General features: G+C 47.4%; 1 protein-coding gene across 1 annotated transcript in view; it reads right to left on the bottom strand.

Moving 5' to 3' along the window:
* Positions 1-18,451, bottom strand: part of ADAMTS18 (ADAM metallopeptidase with thrombospondin type 1 motif 18) — a 161,586-nt gene extending 143,135 nt beyond the window's left edge. The window contains exon 1 of the mRNA XM_053210141.1: positions 16,381-18,451. Within this exon, the coding sequence (XP_053066116.1) occupies positions 16,381-16,449 (69 nt within the window). The 5' untranslated portion in view covers positions 16,450-18,451. The remainder of the gene's footprint in view (positions 1-16,380) is intronic.
* Between the last annotated feature and the right edge of the window lie 372 nt (positions 18,452-18,823).

Raw genomic sequence — 18,823 nt, 5'->3', positions numbered from 1 at the left:
GCCAGGAGAGGGAGCACAAGGTAAGTGGAGGTCTTCCAGCGTGAAAAGGGCCGAAGAGTTACAGGCCAGAGGGAGAGGTGGAAAGCTAATGGCCACATCAATAGGACCTGGCGGGGTGGGGAGAGGAAGCGTGAAGGAACCTGTTAGATTTCAGATGTGAGAGACAGAGAGTGGAGAGGATGACATTATCTCCTAAAAAGTCTCAGGGGCCCCTGGGTGTGTCCCAGTTGGGTAAGCTTCGAACTTCGGCTCGGGTCACGATCGCACAGTTCTGGAGTTCGAGCCCCACGTTGGGCTCCTCACTGATGCCGCAGAGCCTGCTTGGGATCCTCTCCCTTTTCCTCTCTCTCCCTCTCTCTCCCCCTCCTCTGCTCGTTCGTACTCTCTCTCTCTCTCTCTCTCTGTCTCAAAATAAATAAACTTAAAAAAAAAAGTCTCAGATTTTGCGTGGATATGGATTGGAGGGGCTGAGGCAGGGCCGGGGGGCAGGCAAACTTGCTAGAATTAAGGTAAATAACTCGGGCCTCTTGGACCAGGATGGTAGCAGGAGAGGCGGATGTGGACCCTGCTCTGGCCCTAAGAGTGCCGAGGTGGCTAAGATGAGGTCCGCATCACAGCTTACAAGGAGTGAGAGCTCAACATGCCTGGTCGGTTTCACCGGTGGCAGCAGAGAGGAGGTGGGTGGGGGCTGCAGATCCAGAGCACTTCTGCTAGGGAAGGCCCTGAAGAAAGGCCACATGGGGAGGAAATCCAGATGGAACAAACCAGCTGGGTTTCCCCGCGTGATCTGTTTAAGCTCTTGTGGCCTCGATCTTATAATCAGCGGAATAGGAATACACACAATGCATCAGAAGGGTATCTCCAGGATTGACTCTGTTTTTCTAAGCACTTTATACGTGGGCTCTAAAAGGGAGAACAGAGGATACACTGTACTTCTGTTCCTTCATACATCCGATGTCAAATTTGAATGTGCATGACAGTCACCTGTGATGCTGTCTTCCTATGCAGATTCCCAGGCCATGTGCCATGGAAATTCTGAGCCAGGAGATTTGATGTAGGGCTCACATATGCATCTGTGGCAAGCACCTGTGGGTGACTCTAACACACGTGACTTAAGCACTTTAGTAAGAAAAGAACTCGACACCAAGGGTGTGGAGGTCTCCTCTTGAACCTGATATAAATGGCTCATCCCTCTTCTCCCATACCCTAGTAAACCTTTGCCCTGGGTAAATCCCAGCCCTCCACGGTTGATACAGAAACCAAGACCCATTTCTCACATACTCATAGCTCAGGAGATCATAATGTCCAGTCCCATCCATTTTCAGATGACTGGATCCAATTTCTTCTGCAGGGCCAATATATAAACACTGCAAAGCCAGCCATATATACCTTCTGAGAGGATTTTATGCACTCAATATTCCAAGAACTAGCCCTGCAATATGTACAAATTGCCTCTAGATGGTGACAGAGAGTCAGGACCACAAGGTCCAGCCCTTGGGCTGTGAATTGCAAAGTAGCACCCATCTCTGTTATTTGGAAACACCAATCTTGGCTGATTTTAAAAGTACGAATCTAAGACACAATAATGAATATCTGAAGTTCAAGGGCGCCTGGGTGGCTCAGTCAGGTGAGCGAGGGACTCTGGATGTCCGCTCAGGTGAGGATCTCACAGTCTTTTGAGTTCAAGCCCTGCATCAGTCTCAGCGCCGACAGTGCAGAGCCTGCTTGGGCTTCTCCCTCTCTCCCTGTCTCTCTGTTGCTCCCCCACTTGTGCTCTCTTCCTGTTTCTCAATAAATACATACACTTAAAAAATAATAAACTTCATTGGAATCTGTCTCAGTCTGTTCGGGCTGCTCTAAGAGAATACCACAGCAGCGGTGACATATCAACAACAAGCATTTCTCTCTCGCAGTTCTGGAGGCCGGGAAGCCCGAGACCCAGGTGCCCGCAGATCTGGTGTCTGGCAAGAGCCTGCTTCCTGGTTCATAGAGCGCCTTCTTTTGGCTGTGTCCTCATATGTTGGAAACCACCGGGGAGCCCTCTTCCATCCCTTTTTATAAGGGCACTGACCCAGTCATCACGGTCTAATCGTCTCTCAAAGACCCCATCTTCGGTGTTAGATTTCATCCCATGAATGAGCGGGGACACAAACATTCAGTTCATCACGTAAACCAAAGGGGGAAAAGGGAAAAAACCTGTTGTGTTGTATTTTGTCAGACTTAGCCCAGAGCCTGGCACACCGCGAGCCTTCAATAAATATTTGTAAGAAGAAAGAGAGGGAGGGAGGGAGGAAGGACATGGTGGGAAAGCTTGAGATGGGAAGATTACATGGTTTCACTCTTTTTTTTTAATGTTTACTTGTTTATTTTGAGAGAGAGAGAGAGAACGTGAGCAGGGGGGAGAGACAGAGAGAGAAAGAGAGAGAGAGAGAATCCCAAGCAGGCTCCTTGTGCTATCAGCACAGAGCCCAACACAGGGCCCGAACTCAAGAAATGTGAGTGAGATCACGACCCAAGCCAAAACCAAGAGTTGGTGCTTGACCGACTGAGCCACTCAGACGCCCCCACATGGTTTCACTCCTACCTATTTAAATACTTCCCCTCTTTTTTCCTTCTTTAATATCAATGATACAATTCTAGGCACTGGTTTTTCTTCTTTCTACATTGCCATAAGTGGAACATTTCTTCAAAAGGATATGCCATCAGTCATGTGCCTCCTCCTGGCCAGCGTGAGAAAAAAAGGCAATCCCTGCTATTTTACCCACTTTTCCCTTGGTCTCAGCTTTATGAAGCTGCAAGTGTCTCTTTCATGGAAAGTGAGAACATTCAGCTCTTCTCCCACCACTGTTGACTGTTTGTGCCATAAATGACCCCTTATTTTCTCCCCCTCTTTCCGTGCAGAGAGCGTAAGGACACTGCCCCTCCTCTGGCATTTGAAAGCTGCATTATTTCATCAGGTTTTACTGAACAGATTCCTGACAGCTTCCCGGAGAGAGTATTTTCATGTCCGAAGAGAAAGACATCTAAAACCATGCCTCCAAAGCCAGAACAGGGTAAAAGAGAAACAGAAAACAAGGTTTAACTTATTTCAACACGGTAGCCAAAAGGAAAGGCAAAGAGATGGAAATCTATTTACCTCCTCAAAACCCCAAGGGAAGGGCTTCCTTCCAGCCAAAGTTCTTGACACAGTACTCAGAAATCGTGGGGGAGGAGGGAGGAGGTGGAAGATGACAGAATGGCAGGTCCAAACTTTGTCCACGTTCTTTAGAGATAACCACCCAGAAAGGCAAGGTGAGCACCACACACAGAGTGAAATTCCAACCGGTGCCATGTAGCCAGATTCGTTTGCTATTTGTCAGTGACCATGCAGGAAGCAGAACCTCTTAGCTTAGCAGCTAGCTTTGGAAATAGATTGTCATCCAACACCGTTTAGGAATTGTCAACGTTCTCCCCTCTTGCGTTTTATTGCAGTCTCTCATTGCACTTCTTAGGACACGGACCTCGATTTCTTTGCTTCACAACCTGCGTGTGTGTCGTAACTTATCTGTGTGGTGAGACTCCTCCCTCCTCCTCTCCACTTGCCTCTGTTGATTCTGCTCTGGAGGATGCTCCTTCCCTGTTCTATTTTTAGTACTTTCCCAAGACCTACTATTAAAAGTGGTTTGTTTGCCCGAAGCCCAGGAGGCTGTATTGGAGCTAGACCTACTTATTTCCACAACCGGACTCAAGGCCAAGTTCTGAGCTCTGTGCCCAGTGGAAGGGTGGAATAGGGAGACTTTGCAAAAGATCTGGAAAATATCAGGCTGCCTAAGAAAGGGAAATAACTCCTGTCTAGGTGACATATTCTCTCCTCATTCCCCAGCCACCAGGATCTCAGCACACGCAGGCTCAGACATCTGTCCCTGGTGATTCCCTAGCTCACGTCTATAAGGCCAGCCAGGCCTCACTGAGCCTGGGTGGGCCAGGATTGGCAAGCACTACTACTAACCAAAATCACCTGGGGGAATTGTAGAACCACACTCGTGGGCATCCCCATGAATATTCCAGTAAAGTGGGTCTGGGATGAGGCCCAGACATTTGTCTCTTAACCAACGCCTGGTTGTTTCTTTTTTTTTTTTTCAACGTTTATTTACTTTTGGGACAGAGAGAGAGCATGAACGGGCGAGGGGCAGAGAGAGAGGGAGACACAGAAACGGAAACAGACTCCAGGCTCTGAGCCATCAGCCCAGAGCCCGACGCGGGGCTCGAACTCACGGACCGCGAGATCGTGACCTGGCTGAAGTCGGATGCTTAACCGACTGCGCCACCCAGGCGCCCCTGGTTGTTTCTGACGTAACTAAAGATATCACAAACTGGTAGCTATGTTCCACCATCCCTACACCTTCACTTAAATGCCAGCACTGCTTCTGAGTCCCCAAGATTTAAAGCTTCGGGGATGCCTTCAAGTCATTCCTTACTCATGGAGGAATCAAAGTATAATAGAAATAAGAAAGGGCCCGCGTGAGATTGAATCCTTGCTGTCGTGATGAGTGGTAAGTATTTGTTGCTTGTTTGATTAGATTTGTGGGTGGGAGAGGATAATTTGCCTTCGACACATTTCCATCTCCCTCTTTCTGGTTTAATCCGTGATTTAGACCTGCCCAAACTTGTAAGAGCACTTTTTGGGGGGCCAAAAATTACGGGTGGGATCTGGACTGAAGCGTGACCTATTAGAATCCTCCACTGGTGTTTATCTACACGATTTGGGAGAATGAACCCATCTTTCAGCTGAGGTTGTCACAATGTATGACTAAAACCTGGATTTGTCGGCAGTCAGCCCCCTGAGCTCGAAAATGAAACTCACCAAGTAGGAGAGAGGGAAATAAACAGGCTCCAGCTGGTGCCCATGATGCTCGTAGGCTCTCCGTGAATCTTTGGAATCACTACCATTTCAGCGGAGAGAGCTCCTTCCGACTTTATTTCCCCCTTTAACTTGGTCTTCTAACACTTGCAACAAGAGCAATCCTCGTACTTTTGCTATGTGACCTTGAACACAAAGTCCTAATGTGTTCATTGTTGTTCACACAGAGAAAATAATCGTTCACCTATTTTTATTTTCATAAGGGTCAAAAGGAGCAACACATATAAAATGTCTGGAGGCACCTGGGTGGCTCAGTCATTTGAGCATCCGACTCTTGGTTTCAGGTCAGATCATGATCTCCTGGTTTGTGAGTTCGAGCCTTGCGTTGGGCTCTGGGCTGACAGTGTGGAGCCTGCTTGGGATTCTCTCTCTCTCCCTCTGTCTCTGCCCCTCCCCTGCTCATTCTCTCTCTAGCTCTCTCAAATTAAATAAACTTTAAAAGATAATAAAATAAAAACAGTCTGATGCAGAATCCAGAACTACCAGGGCTCAATAAATGGCAGCTCTTCTACCCTTTTTTGAACTTCCTTTGGACCCTCTTCCTGTGGCCATGCGACTGGGCCTGTGAACTCTTGCTTAGAGATGGTGTCGTTTAAACGTTCCCTCATCCGATTTCCAGACTGAACCCCCAATATTTCTCATCTGATTCCACGGCCGTAGCTCCTAGAGGCAGTGCCTGGGTGTGCATTACAAGATGATGCTCCCTTGTACAGCCACGGTGGAAAACAGTATGGAGTTTCCCTCACAAAAATGAAAACTAGAGCCACCATACGATCCAGCAATTCCACTGCTGGGTTACACAACTGAAGAAGGCAAAAACAGTAAGTCAAAAAGATATATACACCCCCATTTCCATTGCGGCATTATTTACAATGGCCATGATATGGGAACAGCCTAAGTATCCATTGACAGATGAATAAAGAAGTGTATATATACACAATGGAACACCGCTCAGCCATAGAAAAGAATGAGATCTTGCCATTTGTGGCCAGGATGGACCTACAGGGTATTATACAGGATATAACGTCTGGTTATGAAATAAAGCGGACAGAAAGCCAAATACCACAAAATTTCACTTATGCATGGAATCTAAAAATTTAACAAAACAAGGCCCAGAGCCATAGAAACGGGGAACAGATTGGTGGTTGCCACAGGGCCGGGGAGCAAAATGGGTGATAAGGGCGAAGAGATGAGAACGTCCAGTGATGAGGATATAATGTACAGCATGGGGCCTATACCAAAAATATTGTATTCACCTTGTAAGATGGCAGAGGGTAACTAGACTTACTGTGTTGATCCTTTTGCAATGTACACAAATGTTGGATCACTAGGTCATACACCTGAAGCTAATGTAATATTGTATGTCAGCTATACCTCAATAAATAAAAAAAAGGAAAAGAAAAGAAAAGAAGAGAAAAGAAAATAGTGCTCTCTTCCCCACAGGCAGGCGCGGAGAAGGGGCCAAAAGTTGGAAGATAAGCAAATTAGGACAAGAACAGCCCCTCTGGGCTACAGACACCTTTTGGGGACAGGATTTAGAAGCCTAGGACCTACTGCATCTCACTTCGAGTCAGCCTCAGGCAGGATGCAACCGTTCATAGAGCCCAGCTGGGGGTGCGTTCTCAGGTTTTTTCTTATCGGGATTCGAGAATTGACTGGAAGCAAAGATTCATCCCAGCTACCACTATGTACTGCTTCTACTTCTAAATCACCAGTTTTATCATTTCTTCCATTTACCCAGCATCCTTCCCATGTGTCGCGCTTTCTCAGGGAGCTCTTCAAAAGGCTGAGCTCTGCGGGGGCGCCTGGGTGGCTCAGTCGGTTGAGCCTCCCACTTGCGCGCAGGTCATGATCTCGAGGTCAGTGAGTTCGAGCCCCGCGTCGGGCTCTGTGCTGACAGCTCAGAGCCTGGAGCCTGCTTCGGATTCTGTGTCTCCCTCTCATTCCACCCCTCCCCCACTCAAGCTCTGTCTGTCTGTCTCTCTCTCTCCTTCGAAAATAAATAAACATTAAAAAAAATTTAAAAGGCCACACTCTGCAGTTTCATACCATTAGTCACTTACCCCTCACTTCTGCCCCAAGTCCCCTGAAATGGTCCCCACCACGGCCAGACTCCAAAGGATAATTTCAAAATTGTGAAATGAGACTAAAGCGATTTAAAAATAAGTGGAAGGGGCACCTGGGTGGCTCAGTCGGTTAAGCATCTGACTTCGGCTCAGGCCCTGATCTCACAGTTCCTGAGTTTGTGCCCCGAACCAGGCTCCGTGCTTTCAGTGCTAAGCCTGTGTCAGACCCTCTGTCCCTCCCCTCTCTCTGCCTCTCCCCTGCTTACACTCTCTGTCTCTCAAAAATAAATAAACATTAAAAAAATAAATAAAAATAAGGAGAAATATAAAGACCCCCACACACCTTGTTCCTTTAACTCAGAACTATTAAAAAATATTCCAGAGAGGCTTTGGCTTTAACTTCTTTAAATAGTTATAGCGTTTGAAACTAATGATCAGTGCTTCTTTCTCAGAAAGCACTCACCTCCTAAGTTCCAGGTCATTACTGTGGCCTGTTGTGGGGTTTTCCCCCTTAATTTTTACCAATGATTTCCCTTCCCTTTTTGTTCCTTAAATATTGGTGCTCCCCAGAATATGCATCCTTGTCTCTTATCTTTTCCAAGAAGATCATCTCCTCCCCTCATGCGCTCAGATCCTATCTGAATCGTGGGGGACTCCCTGAGCTGTAATTCCAACCTGAGTCGCAATCCAAAGCTCCAGAGTCACATTTCTAACCACTTACAGGGCATTTTTAATCGGATGCGTCAGAGTCACCTTAAACTCAACAAGGCACTGAGCAAAAGCCATCAGCTATCCTCCAGCTGCGGCCATCTGCCCTGAAGCCCAAACTGGGAGGTTTGGGAGCGTCCAGGATGTGGGAAGGAAGGGGGCTCAGCTGTTACCAAAACTGCTTTAGAAATGCCACAGGCTCAGTCCTCATTGCAAATGCCTTAATTTAGGCCCTTGGCATTCGGCACCCTTTCAGACTAGAAAACGGGGCGTCTCATCCAGGGCAGACTTCCCCTGGCTGGGGGCAGAGGGGTTCCTTAGCTCCTTAGCTCCTTATGAGACACGTACAATAGAGGCCGTGACCCCCACCCCAGCCACTGCTGCCTCCCCAGGGGCCTGGAGCGGAGTGCACCCGGCCATCTCTGTTTCTAGTTCGGAGAACTGGCTGGGACAGACACTCTTGGAAAGACGTTGAATGGAGCCCTCGGTTGCCCAGAAGGAAACTGATCCAGACGGCTGAGGCAGGCACTTTCTATCACGTCCTCAGCCAGCCCTGCCCCGGGGAAACTCACTTCCACGGTCTCCTGTGAGGCCTGGGCTCCATAACCCAAGGGGTCGCACACCCGCCTGTGAACGAGCTCCAGCTGTTTTCTCCCCCTCCCTCATTCCCAGCGTGGCCCGTTTTTATTTCCTCCCTCCCCCAGAATGCACAGTGGTCTTTTTCTCCTTCCCTTTCTGTGTTCTTCTGCTCACATAAGTCTAAGTGTCTGGATGCTTACCCTGATGGTTAAAGCCATGCAGTTCCCCACCTCGGCTGTTGTGCTCAGCCTGGGTGCCCGGGGGCCAAGCCCCCGCCCTCCAATCCCGAGATTCTGAGTCAATGGGTCTGAAAGGTACTGGGAGCACGGTCAGGGCTTCTGACTCCAGGTGAATCTGACTCCAGGGCCAGTCTCCTAGGGATGGAGGGAGGGGTGAGAGGGATCATCCTAATCATCAGGTTAAGTGTTAGATAGATCAAGCCCTTGATAAGCAGTAGCCTCATTAACATTCTCTCTCTCTCTCTTTATCCCGCTACCCTGGGGAGGGGCCGAGCAAGAATAATCTTTATTCCCAGGATGCTGGCTGCGTTATCCTGGGAAGCACAGCCAGGAAGAAGCCTGCAGATGTCATAGTCACATCCAAATTAAACATTTCCAATTTTAAGCGTGCAAAGAGGTCACAGCTCCCTTGACTTACCCGCATCATCCAAAACACCGCCATGATCTGGCCTTCTAGACACCCTGCCTACCCCAGTTACACAATCCCCATCCCGCTGGGAGTGCTGTATGGAGCCTGCACCCCATTACACAGGCAATTTGTTTCCAGAAGCTGCATAGCGACTTGGCCCCACCATGCTTGAGGCTGGCGTTTCCGCTAGACTGCAAGGCACAATTTCAAGAGGCAGATCATTGAAAACCAATTATTGGAACTCAACCGGCTTTTGCAATGAATTAATTTAAGGAATCCAAGGTGCCAGGGGGGTTATAGGAGAAGGGATGAGAGGGGGTATTTCTTATTTTTCAAGCAGTCTGGGATCTATTTAGAGAGGTTCCAAACATCAGGGGTTGTGTTCAGACTGCAACCTAATACTTTATGTTGCTCCCTTTCTGTAGAGTTCTTGTATCCCCCATGATTGGACCGAGTCTCCCTGAAAAGCTAACATTAAACTGGGGCATAATAACAGCCTCGGGACATCAGAGCCCGCTCGCTCCTGCCCTGCAATACTGGACGTTTTTATGTGCATTACATTAAGAGCTTCCAACTCTCCGGACAAAGGGGGGAAGCGCCTCCGTGGTGGGTGGCCCCAATTAAACCCTGTGCCCAGTGAATTTCCGCCGAGGCTCACTGGAAGGCGTCCAGGGCTGATTAGAAAGCAAGTGCCTCAAATGGCCCAGCGCTGCCATAATGAAAAGCCCTGGAAAACTGCTAAATGACACGGAGGAAAATCATTACAATTGAAACTCCCCCCCACGCCGTGCTCCCCCCGCCCCGTGCTCCCTCATGCCTAAAAAAAAAAAAAGAAAGAAAGAAAGAAAGAAAGAAAAAACATTTCTTCAGAATTGCCTAAATATTGCTTTGTTCAATGAGCTCACTGTACAGTAAATGAAAGATCTCTCACAAACACACACAGCTTTGAACACACTGCTTTAATTATAAAACACTTTCTTGGTTTGAAAGCACATAAAGAGAGTACAGACAAAAACCAAACAAAAACAGCCCCCCCCCCCCGCCCGCCCCCCGCCTGAAAAAAAAAGCAGATACATTGCCACAGACACTATGGAACTGGCGAAGTAGGTCTACTTTGGAGGGATTGAAGAAATTACTTAACTTAAAAACAGTAATAAGGACCAGCACAAGCTCTTTTTGAAAGTCTTGAAAAACAAAGAAAAATGTAACGAAACGATTGGGATAATTCATTATACGCCCCTCAAAGATGACCACAGATAACGTAGGATCTTCCTGCCGTGAGCACCATTTTACATAGTTGGGATCGTGTTGGATATCCTTGCGTGCACTGCTTTGTTAGACTAGTATTATATACGGGATATGTTGCACATATGAAGATTCCCTGCATTGTGAATGCCTGGGACATAGTCCATCAAAGGAGTATAACATAACGCCCTTGGCAAAAATTTAGAATCCCTTTTGTTGTGAGACAGCTGAGCCATAACAAATCATGGCAGCAATAAGGACATCTGTACCATTGCCCCTATAATGGGCAAGGGAGGTAGAGACTAATAACTCTTGAAGTTACTCTGGACCAAATGCTATGCCAGGGAACGTGCTGTAGGGCAGCTCATTCCATCCTCCAGTAGCATGTGAGGGGGTTATTACTAATTTCCTCTAACAAATGAGAAAACTGAGTTCATTGATAGGTGAGGGCACCAGCCAAGGTCACAGAGCCAGAGGAACAGAGCCAGGATGAAGACCCAGGCCTGTTGGATTCTCCTTTTCACTCTTCATCCACATGCAGACACAAAGAAGTGTGGTTGAAAGAACAGGAGTTTGGAGCCCAAGTGATATTTGTCTCAAACCGTGCAAAAGAGAAGTGCCCAATGAATACGTGTTACATCAATACCTTTTATTTATGGATACCATCACTCAGAAACCTAGGGACTGCAGCCACAAACATGAGATTCACAAGGTGGTATCTTTCCCTAAGAGCTGCAATTTATAATTCAATTTTGCATATGAAAGATATCATAGGATTAATTAATAATGTAGAATTAGGAAAATAGAGGCACCAGGCATCCACATATCTCAGAAAGTTCCACTGTCACAGAGAGAGACCCCAGTTCGGTTGAGAAATGAATAATTGTGACAACAACAATGATGAAAGTTACCCTGCTAATTGATTGCTTACTTGGTAGTCGGCCAAGCACCATGAACACTGAAAGAAAATAAGCATCAAAGTACTCTGCAAAATAGTTTCCTAAACTGGAAAATGAAAGTAAGACTGTCCGATGCACAAAGAAGTTAGGTAATTGCCAGCCGACATGATTTGGGTAAGTGGCAATGGTAGAAACACATGTGAGGCCCATGTCACCGTCCTTTACTAGGGAGCATGATGCGTTGGGTGGGGGTGGGGTAAAACCCACCCCCAACCATGCAGCAGTAGCTTCAGGTTTCTAGGGAGTCTTGTGTGGGAAAAGAAAGCCGTACTCCTGGAGTCCACCAGAAGATGTCTGTGTAGCCATCCCTGAAGGCTTGCCTAGATCAGCCCTCAGCTGGGAATGGGCAGTGTTTGGAATTCAGACTTAACGCCAAAAAGGACCCTCGCAATTCACATGGGCTACCTGTGTGTCAGAATAGTCACCCAGGAAAGTCACAGGCCCGACCCAACATGGCCCTCATATTTTTAAATTACAGGGGAAAGGAGTTGAGGGAAGCAAAAACCAAGGCATGCTGGACGGAGGAGGAAATTGAGAAGAATAAAAACTTCGAGAACAACAACCGAAGACAATGACTATCGTACAGATGTAATATGAAAACAAACAATCCATTTAACAGATGCGAAGGGAGGGAATAGTGTGTGGAAAGGTAGCATGGGACATCAAAAATTGGTATGTATTAAATTTGTATAGCTATTTAACTCCTTTGACCCTTACAGAGATCGGTGATATAAATAGCAATTGATAAGCTCCAAGCTAGAGCATAGACTACAGTCTTTTTGAACTTTTAAAAAAAAAAAATGTCTATTTATTTATTTTGAGGGTGGGGGGAGAGAGAAAGAGAGAGAGAGAGAGAGAGATAGGGGGATGGGCAGAGAGAGAATCCCAAGCAGGCTCTGTGCTGTCAGCACAGAGCCCAACGCGGGGCTCGATCTCATGACCTGAGCCGAGACCAGGAGTTGGCTGCTTAACCAACTGAGCCACCCAGAGGCTCCTCTTTTTGAGCCTGTCAAACTCTGATCTTTATATAAGCCAAATGATGACTGAATTCACCCTGTCCCTTAAAATGTGAACACAATGGGCATGGTCCCCAGATCCCTTGTACTATTGGACCACCAGCAGTCTTGCCAGAATTTGAGGGATTTCCTAGACAGGTGCTTTCTCAACGTGTCTCCTGGCTCTCACCTAACTCTCAGTGTCACCAACTCTCACCTCGTCCACTCTCCTCTTTCTCCTGCATCACACAAAGAGCACCGTGCCTTGTTTCACCCAAACCCCTCAAGAGAGGCAAACTAAAAGTTTGGGGACTCAAATACTTTCATTTTTTGTTGTGGGGCAATACTGTCTTAGTCCAGAGAAACAGAGCCAATAGGATCTTTGTAGAATAGAAGCATAGCTCTTAGGAGGGATTGGTTCATCCAATTATGGAGGCTGAGAAGTCCACGATGTGCCATCTGCAAGCTGGAGGCCAGAGCCGTGGTTGCCATCCAAGCCTGAAGACACGAGAACCAGGGGAGCCCATTGGTATCGTTCTGGTCTGAATCCAAAGGCCCGAGAACCAGAGCGCTGAAGTCCAAGTGCAAGAGAAGGTGGACGTCCCAGCCCAAGCACAGAGAACGAATTCACCTTTCCTCTGACTTTTGGGGCTTTTGATTCTATTCAGGCCCTCAAAGGATGAGATGATACCCACAGGCCTTGATGGTGACCTTCAGTACTCAGACTGCCCATTCAAATGCTAATCTCTTCCAGAAACACCTTCACAGACACACCCAGAAATAATATTTTACGCGTCACCTGGGTATCCCTTAGCCTGGTCAAGCTGACACATAAAATTAACCGTCACCAGTATACATAACACAAAATCTACCATTTTAACCATTTCAAAGTGTACAATTTGGTGGCATTAAGTGCATTCCCAACATCGTGCAACCATCACCACCATCAAATGGGTTTACGGCAGAGACTAAACTGATTTCAGGCGGTATCAGATATCCCCTTCTTACAAGTCATTTGGCCACCCACCATGTGGCTGGAGATCCGCATAAGCCCAAAGGCTCTCCCTTCCTCTCTTTTCCCCTTGCTTTTTATGCAGAAGAATCTAGCCTCCATCCCCTGTCCAGATCCAGGCCCGTCTTTGCGTATCAAATAAGTCACTGACGTGCTCTGCAGAAATAACAGGTTGTTCTTCCCTTTGTTCCCTTGTCAGTAGAGCAGAGCAACTAAGAGAAGCACTGGTGTTCGAGGCCCCTTTGCGCCCACCCCATCTCCCTCCACAAGAGAAAAGAAGCTAAAAGAGTGATTTCCTCAGGCTATGGAGAGCATCATGTCCCTCAGAAGGCAGAAATATTAATCTTCAGTTTAGGTGTATTACAAAAAAGTGTTGTTGCTGTTGTTGTTATTAGAAATAAAACTGCTGGTTATTTTACCAGCAAAAATGGGTTTACTTGGGAATTGCATAGAAAGGCATCCCCAGATGACTAGGCCAAGCTATAGGAAAGTCCACAGCACAAAGGAGAGCACCGCTCTTTTATAGAGGAAAGAGGGGGCGGGGGGGGGGGGGGAACGGCTGTTGTAAAAGAAAAGGCCATTGGAGTAAATTGGGAGTTTGAACTATGGTGGCTTTTCATTGGCTGCCTTGTACCTGTCTCTCATTGGCTGGGCTGTTGCCAGGGGAGGAGCAAAGCCTTTCTTCCTCCTGCTGGATGGTAGCCACCTGCAAGGACCCCTCCCCTCCTCCTGTTGGGTCTGCAATTGGGTGCTGGGCCGGGGAGCTCCCCCTGCCGGCCTCCTAGCCCTATTCTAAATGAGGTTTCCTTCTATTAATTTCCACATTGTCAATGTCTAAAATATAAAAGCTGGGATATATACTCTCAACCATGGAGATAAAAACCAAGCCAGAAATCCTCATGAGTTCAGACTGACCTAATGGGTCCATTTATAAAGGTCAATCCAATAGACCATAATTGGTAGGAACCTGCGCTCGGATTTCTCTACGGGAAGCGAACTATCCCCAAATCCTCCAAAATGGGTCAATGACGGCTCTATGGTCTTCAAACAGTGTGTTATTCTGTCAGAGGACGTATAAAATTAAACCCGAAACTAAAATAAAGTGGAACAGCCTCCCTACTGGACTTTAAGCCTTTGAGATTTAGGGGCTGTGCTAATTCTGTCTTATCTGGTGGTTCTCGACTGGGGGCAATCCCTATACCAAAGGGACATTTGGCAGCGCCTGGGGACATTTTGGGGGACAAAAGCGGGATAGGGGTTGCTACTAGCATTTAGTGTGCAGAAGCCAAGGGCGTGGCCAGACACCATACGCTGCACAGAACAGAACCCCCCACAACAAAGAGTTATCCTGTCCCAATTGGCAACAGTGCTGAGGTTGAGAAGCCTTATCTTAAAGGATATTCATTTAGCAAATATCCACTAAGCGCTGTCTATGTATCACACCTTGTGTTAAGGGTTGGCACAGCCACGTGCTTTGTGCGAAGGGCTGGAACTACTTTTGTAATAATAATGATCAATAACCGATGAGCATTAAAGGGTGCGGGGTCCTATGCTAACTCCTCACGCATACAATATTATCTTCTATAATCTGCACAATATCTCTGTAACATCACCATCTCAAATGACAGAGTGGAAGCCCAGAGAGGCTGAGTAAGATTCTTTTTTTTTTTTTTAATGTTTATTTTTGAGAGAGAGACAGTGCATGAGCAGAAGAGGGGAGGAGAGAGAGAGGGAGACACAGAATCCAAAGCAGGCTCCAGGCTCTAAGCTGTCAGTGCAGAGCCCGACATGGGGCCCGAACCCACAAACCGTGAGACCGTGACCCCGGGCGAAGTCAGACGTTTAACCAACTGAGCCACCCAGGCGCCCTATGGCTGAGTAAGATTCTTAAGGCAACACAGCATCTGCGTTATGTTTCCTGATTCATAACAATTGCTCACAATTGCCTACCAGATAAAAAGCAATTGGGAATCATATATACATCATAGGGCTGTTAGGCTATTTGTGTTATTTCTTTTTTTTTTTTTTTTGTATTTAATGACTCCACAAATAGAGTAGGCTTTTAGTTCTTAGGCTAGAACCTTAAGAATGAACTTTGCTGTGGTAGGTGGTTTTTAAAGATCCTAGATTGTCACGTGAGGTGGGAGAGGAGAAGTCTTAAAGGGGTCATGAATGTAGGGGATCTCGAATACCAAATTATTCTCCAGCGATGATGAACCTTTGTTGAAGATCCTCTACAGGAGAATGAGTGTGTGTGTGTGTGTGTGTGTGTGCGCATGTTGGGAGAGGGGAACCTAACAGATGGCAGAAAACAGAGAGAATTCTGGTAGATGATGTGGATAATGAGGGCATGGACCAAGGGACAAAGGAAACCTCTCCATTGCTCAGAACCTCAATCTACCCCTTTCAGTAAAAGTTCCTGTTTCCTCACCCAGGTGAAGAATACCCTTGCCTTCGCATTTTACCAGGATCCTCTAAAAGGAGAAAATGTGAAAGAATCTCAGGGGTAATGTTTGTGTGTGTGCGGGGGTGGGGGGGGGGGAATGGCAGGAGCCAGAAAGTCGGAGAAACCCATCAGTCTGTGACGCGGACTTCACGTCACTGCAAATGAAGGAGAGAGGGAATGATGCGTTGGATGGAAGTATCTTAGACTTCCGTACCACATTAGGAAGGTTCTAGAAGCCCAGTGCAGTGGCCTCAAGCCAGAGCCACCAGCAGAGGAGTTCCCCGTGTTTCCCAGCAGGAGGCCTGTCTTCGTATGGCTGCTGCACCCATTCATTGGCTGGACGCAGTCCACCGGAAGTGTGGCCATGGGGCACGGCAGCTGGGCCCTGGGTCACTAACCTGGTGCAGCTGAACGCTGGTGAGGCGTGCTCATGACCGTCCCACTCGGTACTTGGCAAAGGTTTAACAAAGCAAGCACAAATCCTCTGCCTTCAACTCAACCGGACACGCATGTACTCAAATGAGTTGCCCTTGGGCCAACAGGGTGTCACTAGCCGGCCCTCCGAATTGCACTTGAGCATCACTGTGTGGAGCCAGTGAGCTCACCTGCTTGCAGGACAGGTGATAAATGCCCTTCCCTATGTACAGTTGATTTTCTGCCACTCTGCCCCACCTCCCCCCCAGAAAGTCCTATTATTTCGTTCTGTTTCTTATTAAAACCTGTATCTTAGCTTTGACGGGCCGGCCCTCCCGTTTCTTTCTGCAGCCACTAGGCCCAGGATAATAAGCTATAATAAAGACAGTAATCATGTGTAAACAATACCTCTCTGAGGTGAGCTCCGAGAGACGAAGGTGGCCCAGTTGTCATCCCCCTCCTGACGGTCCGGCCCATCCTCCCCACGGTGGCACCGAGGATGTGATGGGCGAGCCTGAGCGGCTGGACCCGGGCCAGCCAGCTGGGAGTCCTTTGGTGGGACCTGAAATACTAATCAAGCAGGGCAGATGGAGGTGAGGGGCTTTCAGGATCTTACCTGAGTGCTCCGTAGGTGGCCGCAGGGCACTTGACTGAGATCCAAGAGAGGCACCTGGCTTCAAGCTGGCGTGGAGCCAGTTTCAGAGGGTAAGTTTGCTGTGAACGACGGTGTCTGGGCTCAATTCATGCTTTATTGTTGTGTGTCTCTTTATAGCTAATTCCTCAGTGAAAGATGTTTGAAACCTAAGCCTCCCTCCCCTCCCTCTGTGCTTTCGTTTCAGTTGCAGGCACTTGTCCCTGTTGAGAATCACGAGAGTCCTGCTAGTGAATAAAATCCCTGCTGGAAACGGAGTCCCCAAGCCATGCCAGGCACAGTTGTAGAAATATGGGAGCTTCTCCCAAGGCTGGAAACAACTCGGGAGGAGCAAAGCTGACCCTTTCCTGTAGCATCCAAGGCTATGCCTCGTGCAGTAAATGAAAAGGAATGATTTCTCAAAAATGGAAGAAGTGTCTTCAAAAATGTATATGGTCTCGTACTGTGGTTCTGGAAGTCTGGTCTCACCAGGAAGCTCATTAGAAATGCAGAGTTTTGACACACCCACGCCTACTGAATCAGAAATGCTGGGGCCGGGAGCCAGCACGCTTTATAAGTTCTCCAGGTGATCGTGATCCTCACCAATGTTTGAAAATCCCTGCTTTAGAGACGGAGATTGTTTCTTGCCCAATAACTAGAACACAAGATAGTTTGTTTAATCATGTCGTAATCCCGTCGTGCCTCCTCACGATGTACTTATTCAAATATGTACCGGACCACTACGATGTTCTAGCTCTACGCTAGGCATAGGCGGGCATAAGGGTAAATACAGAGACGTGGTCCTTGTTCTCCTGAGCTTATCTTCTAGTAAAAAGAATGGATATTCATCAAACACACACACACATGCACACAGGTAACTCTACGGGCACCAATTATTTAAAGTGCTTTGAACAACATTTACAGACCTAATCCAGTACGGGAAATTGAGAAATGCTTTGGCGAGGAAGAGAAATAAAGCTGAGAAATAAAGGCAGCATAGACAGTATGGTGGTAAACTTTGGAGAAGAGATGACTTTTCAGGCTATCAGCCATACGTCAAGGTCTTGCAAGAGGCTGAAGGTGGCTGGTTTAAGGACCTGATGGAGAATCAGGGCGGCCCAAGCGCAGAGATCAAAGGGCAAACAGTCACCAGACAGGTTGCGCAAAATAGCATTGGAACCGTGTTAGACTGTTGGTCTGTTACCAGATCCATGCCATCCACTGAAATATGTGAAGACAGGGATGGAGCGAAATCTGCTCTTTTTGGGGGGAAGAGCATTTGGAGCAATCCCACTCTGGCTGATGAGCAGGGAACGGATGGGACAATGGATTAGGAAGTACAAGTGGAAGGGCAATGCAGTTGTCCAGGCCAGAGATGAGGTAGGGGGACCAGGGTGGTGGAAGTGGAGATCTAGAAACATGGAACGGGGAGGTGTCGGCAAGATCCACCACCAAGTCCTGAGGTGAGGGAGACAAAGGTGTCCAGAATGAGCGCGGTTTCTGGCTTGCATGGCAAGAGGAAATGAGGATCCCTTTCAAGGAAGCAGCATCTCTGAAAAGCATCAGATTTGGGACAGGGTTGGGGTGGGGGTGGGGGGTGAGACAAAAGAATTAAGTTTTTAAAATGTTGAGTCTTAACTGTCCTTGAGACTTACAGTTGTCAGCCTGGAGTCGGATCTGAGGGAAAAGATTTGGGTTGGAAATCTCAAAATGCGAGGTGACGCCCACATTGAGGTCTCAGGGTTGAAGCACACCAGTGAAAGAGTCTAGAGTGAGAAATAGGTCTCAGGATCCCTCCTAGAGTGACCCCACTATGTGGGACTCAACACCTGGCGCTCAGTAAAAGCTTGTATAATAACATGAAGGAGGAAGGAAGAGGAAAAAGGTAAAAAAAAAAAAAAAAAAAAAAGAACAGCAGAGCCTGCACCGGAATAAAGCTCTGGCTCTTCCATCAAAACAAGTTACTCGTTCCTTCCAAGCTGGTTAAATGTGAAGAGAAGTGTGTTCCTCCATCTGTGAAATGGGGGGAAAGCGGTCTGTGCCTCACACATATATTTTGAGGATTGTAACGACGTAACATTTTACCCATCAAATGCTCAACAAACCTTAGTGATTGTTGCCCTGTGCAAGGCACAGGAAAGACTCTTAATATTATTTACGGAATTAATGCATGAATAAATCCTTGACTAGATAATGTTCTCAATCTTTCTCATAGGATTA

Source organism: Acinonyx jubatus, chromosome E2 (assembly GCF_027475565.1).
Source record: "Acinonyx jubatus isolate Ajub_Pintada_27869175 chromosome E2, VMU_Ajub_asm_v1.0, whole genome shotgun sequence".
NCBI classification, from domain to species: domain Eukaryota; kingdom Metazoa; phylum Chordata; class Mammalia; order Carnivora; family Felidae; genus Acinonyx; species Acinonyx jubatus.
This window is presented reverse-complemented; position numbering and strand designations above follow the sequence as displayed.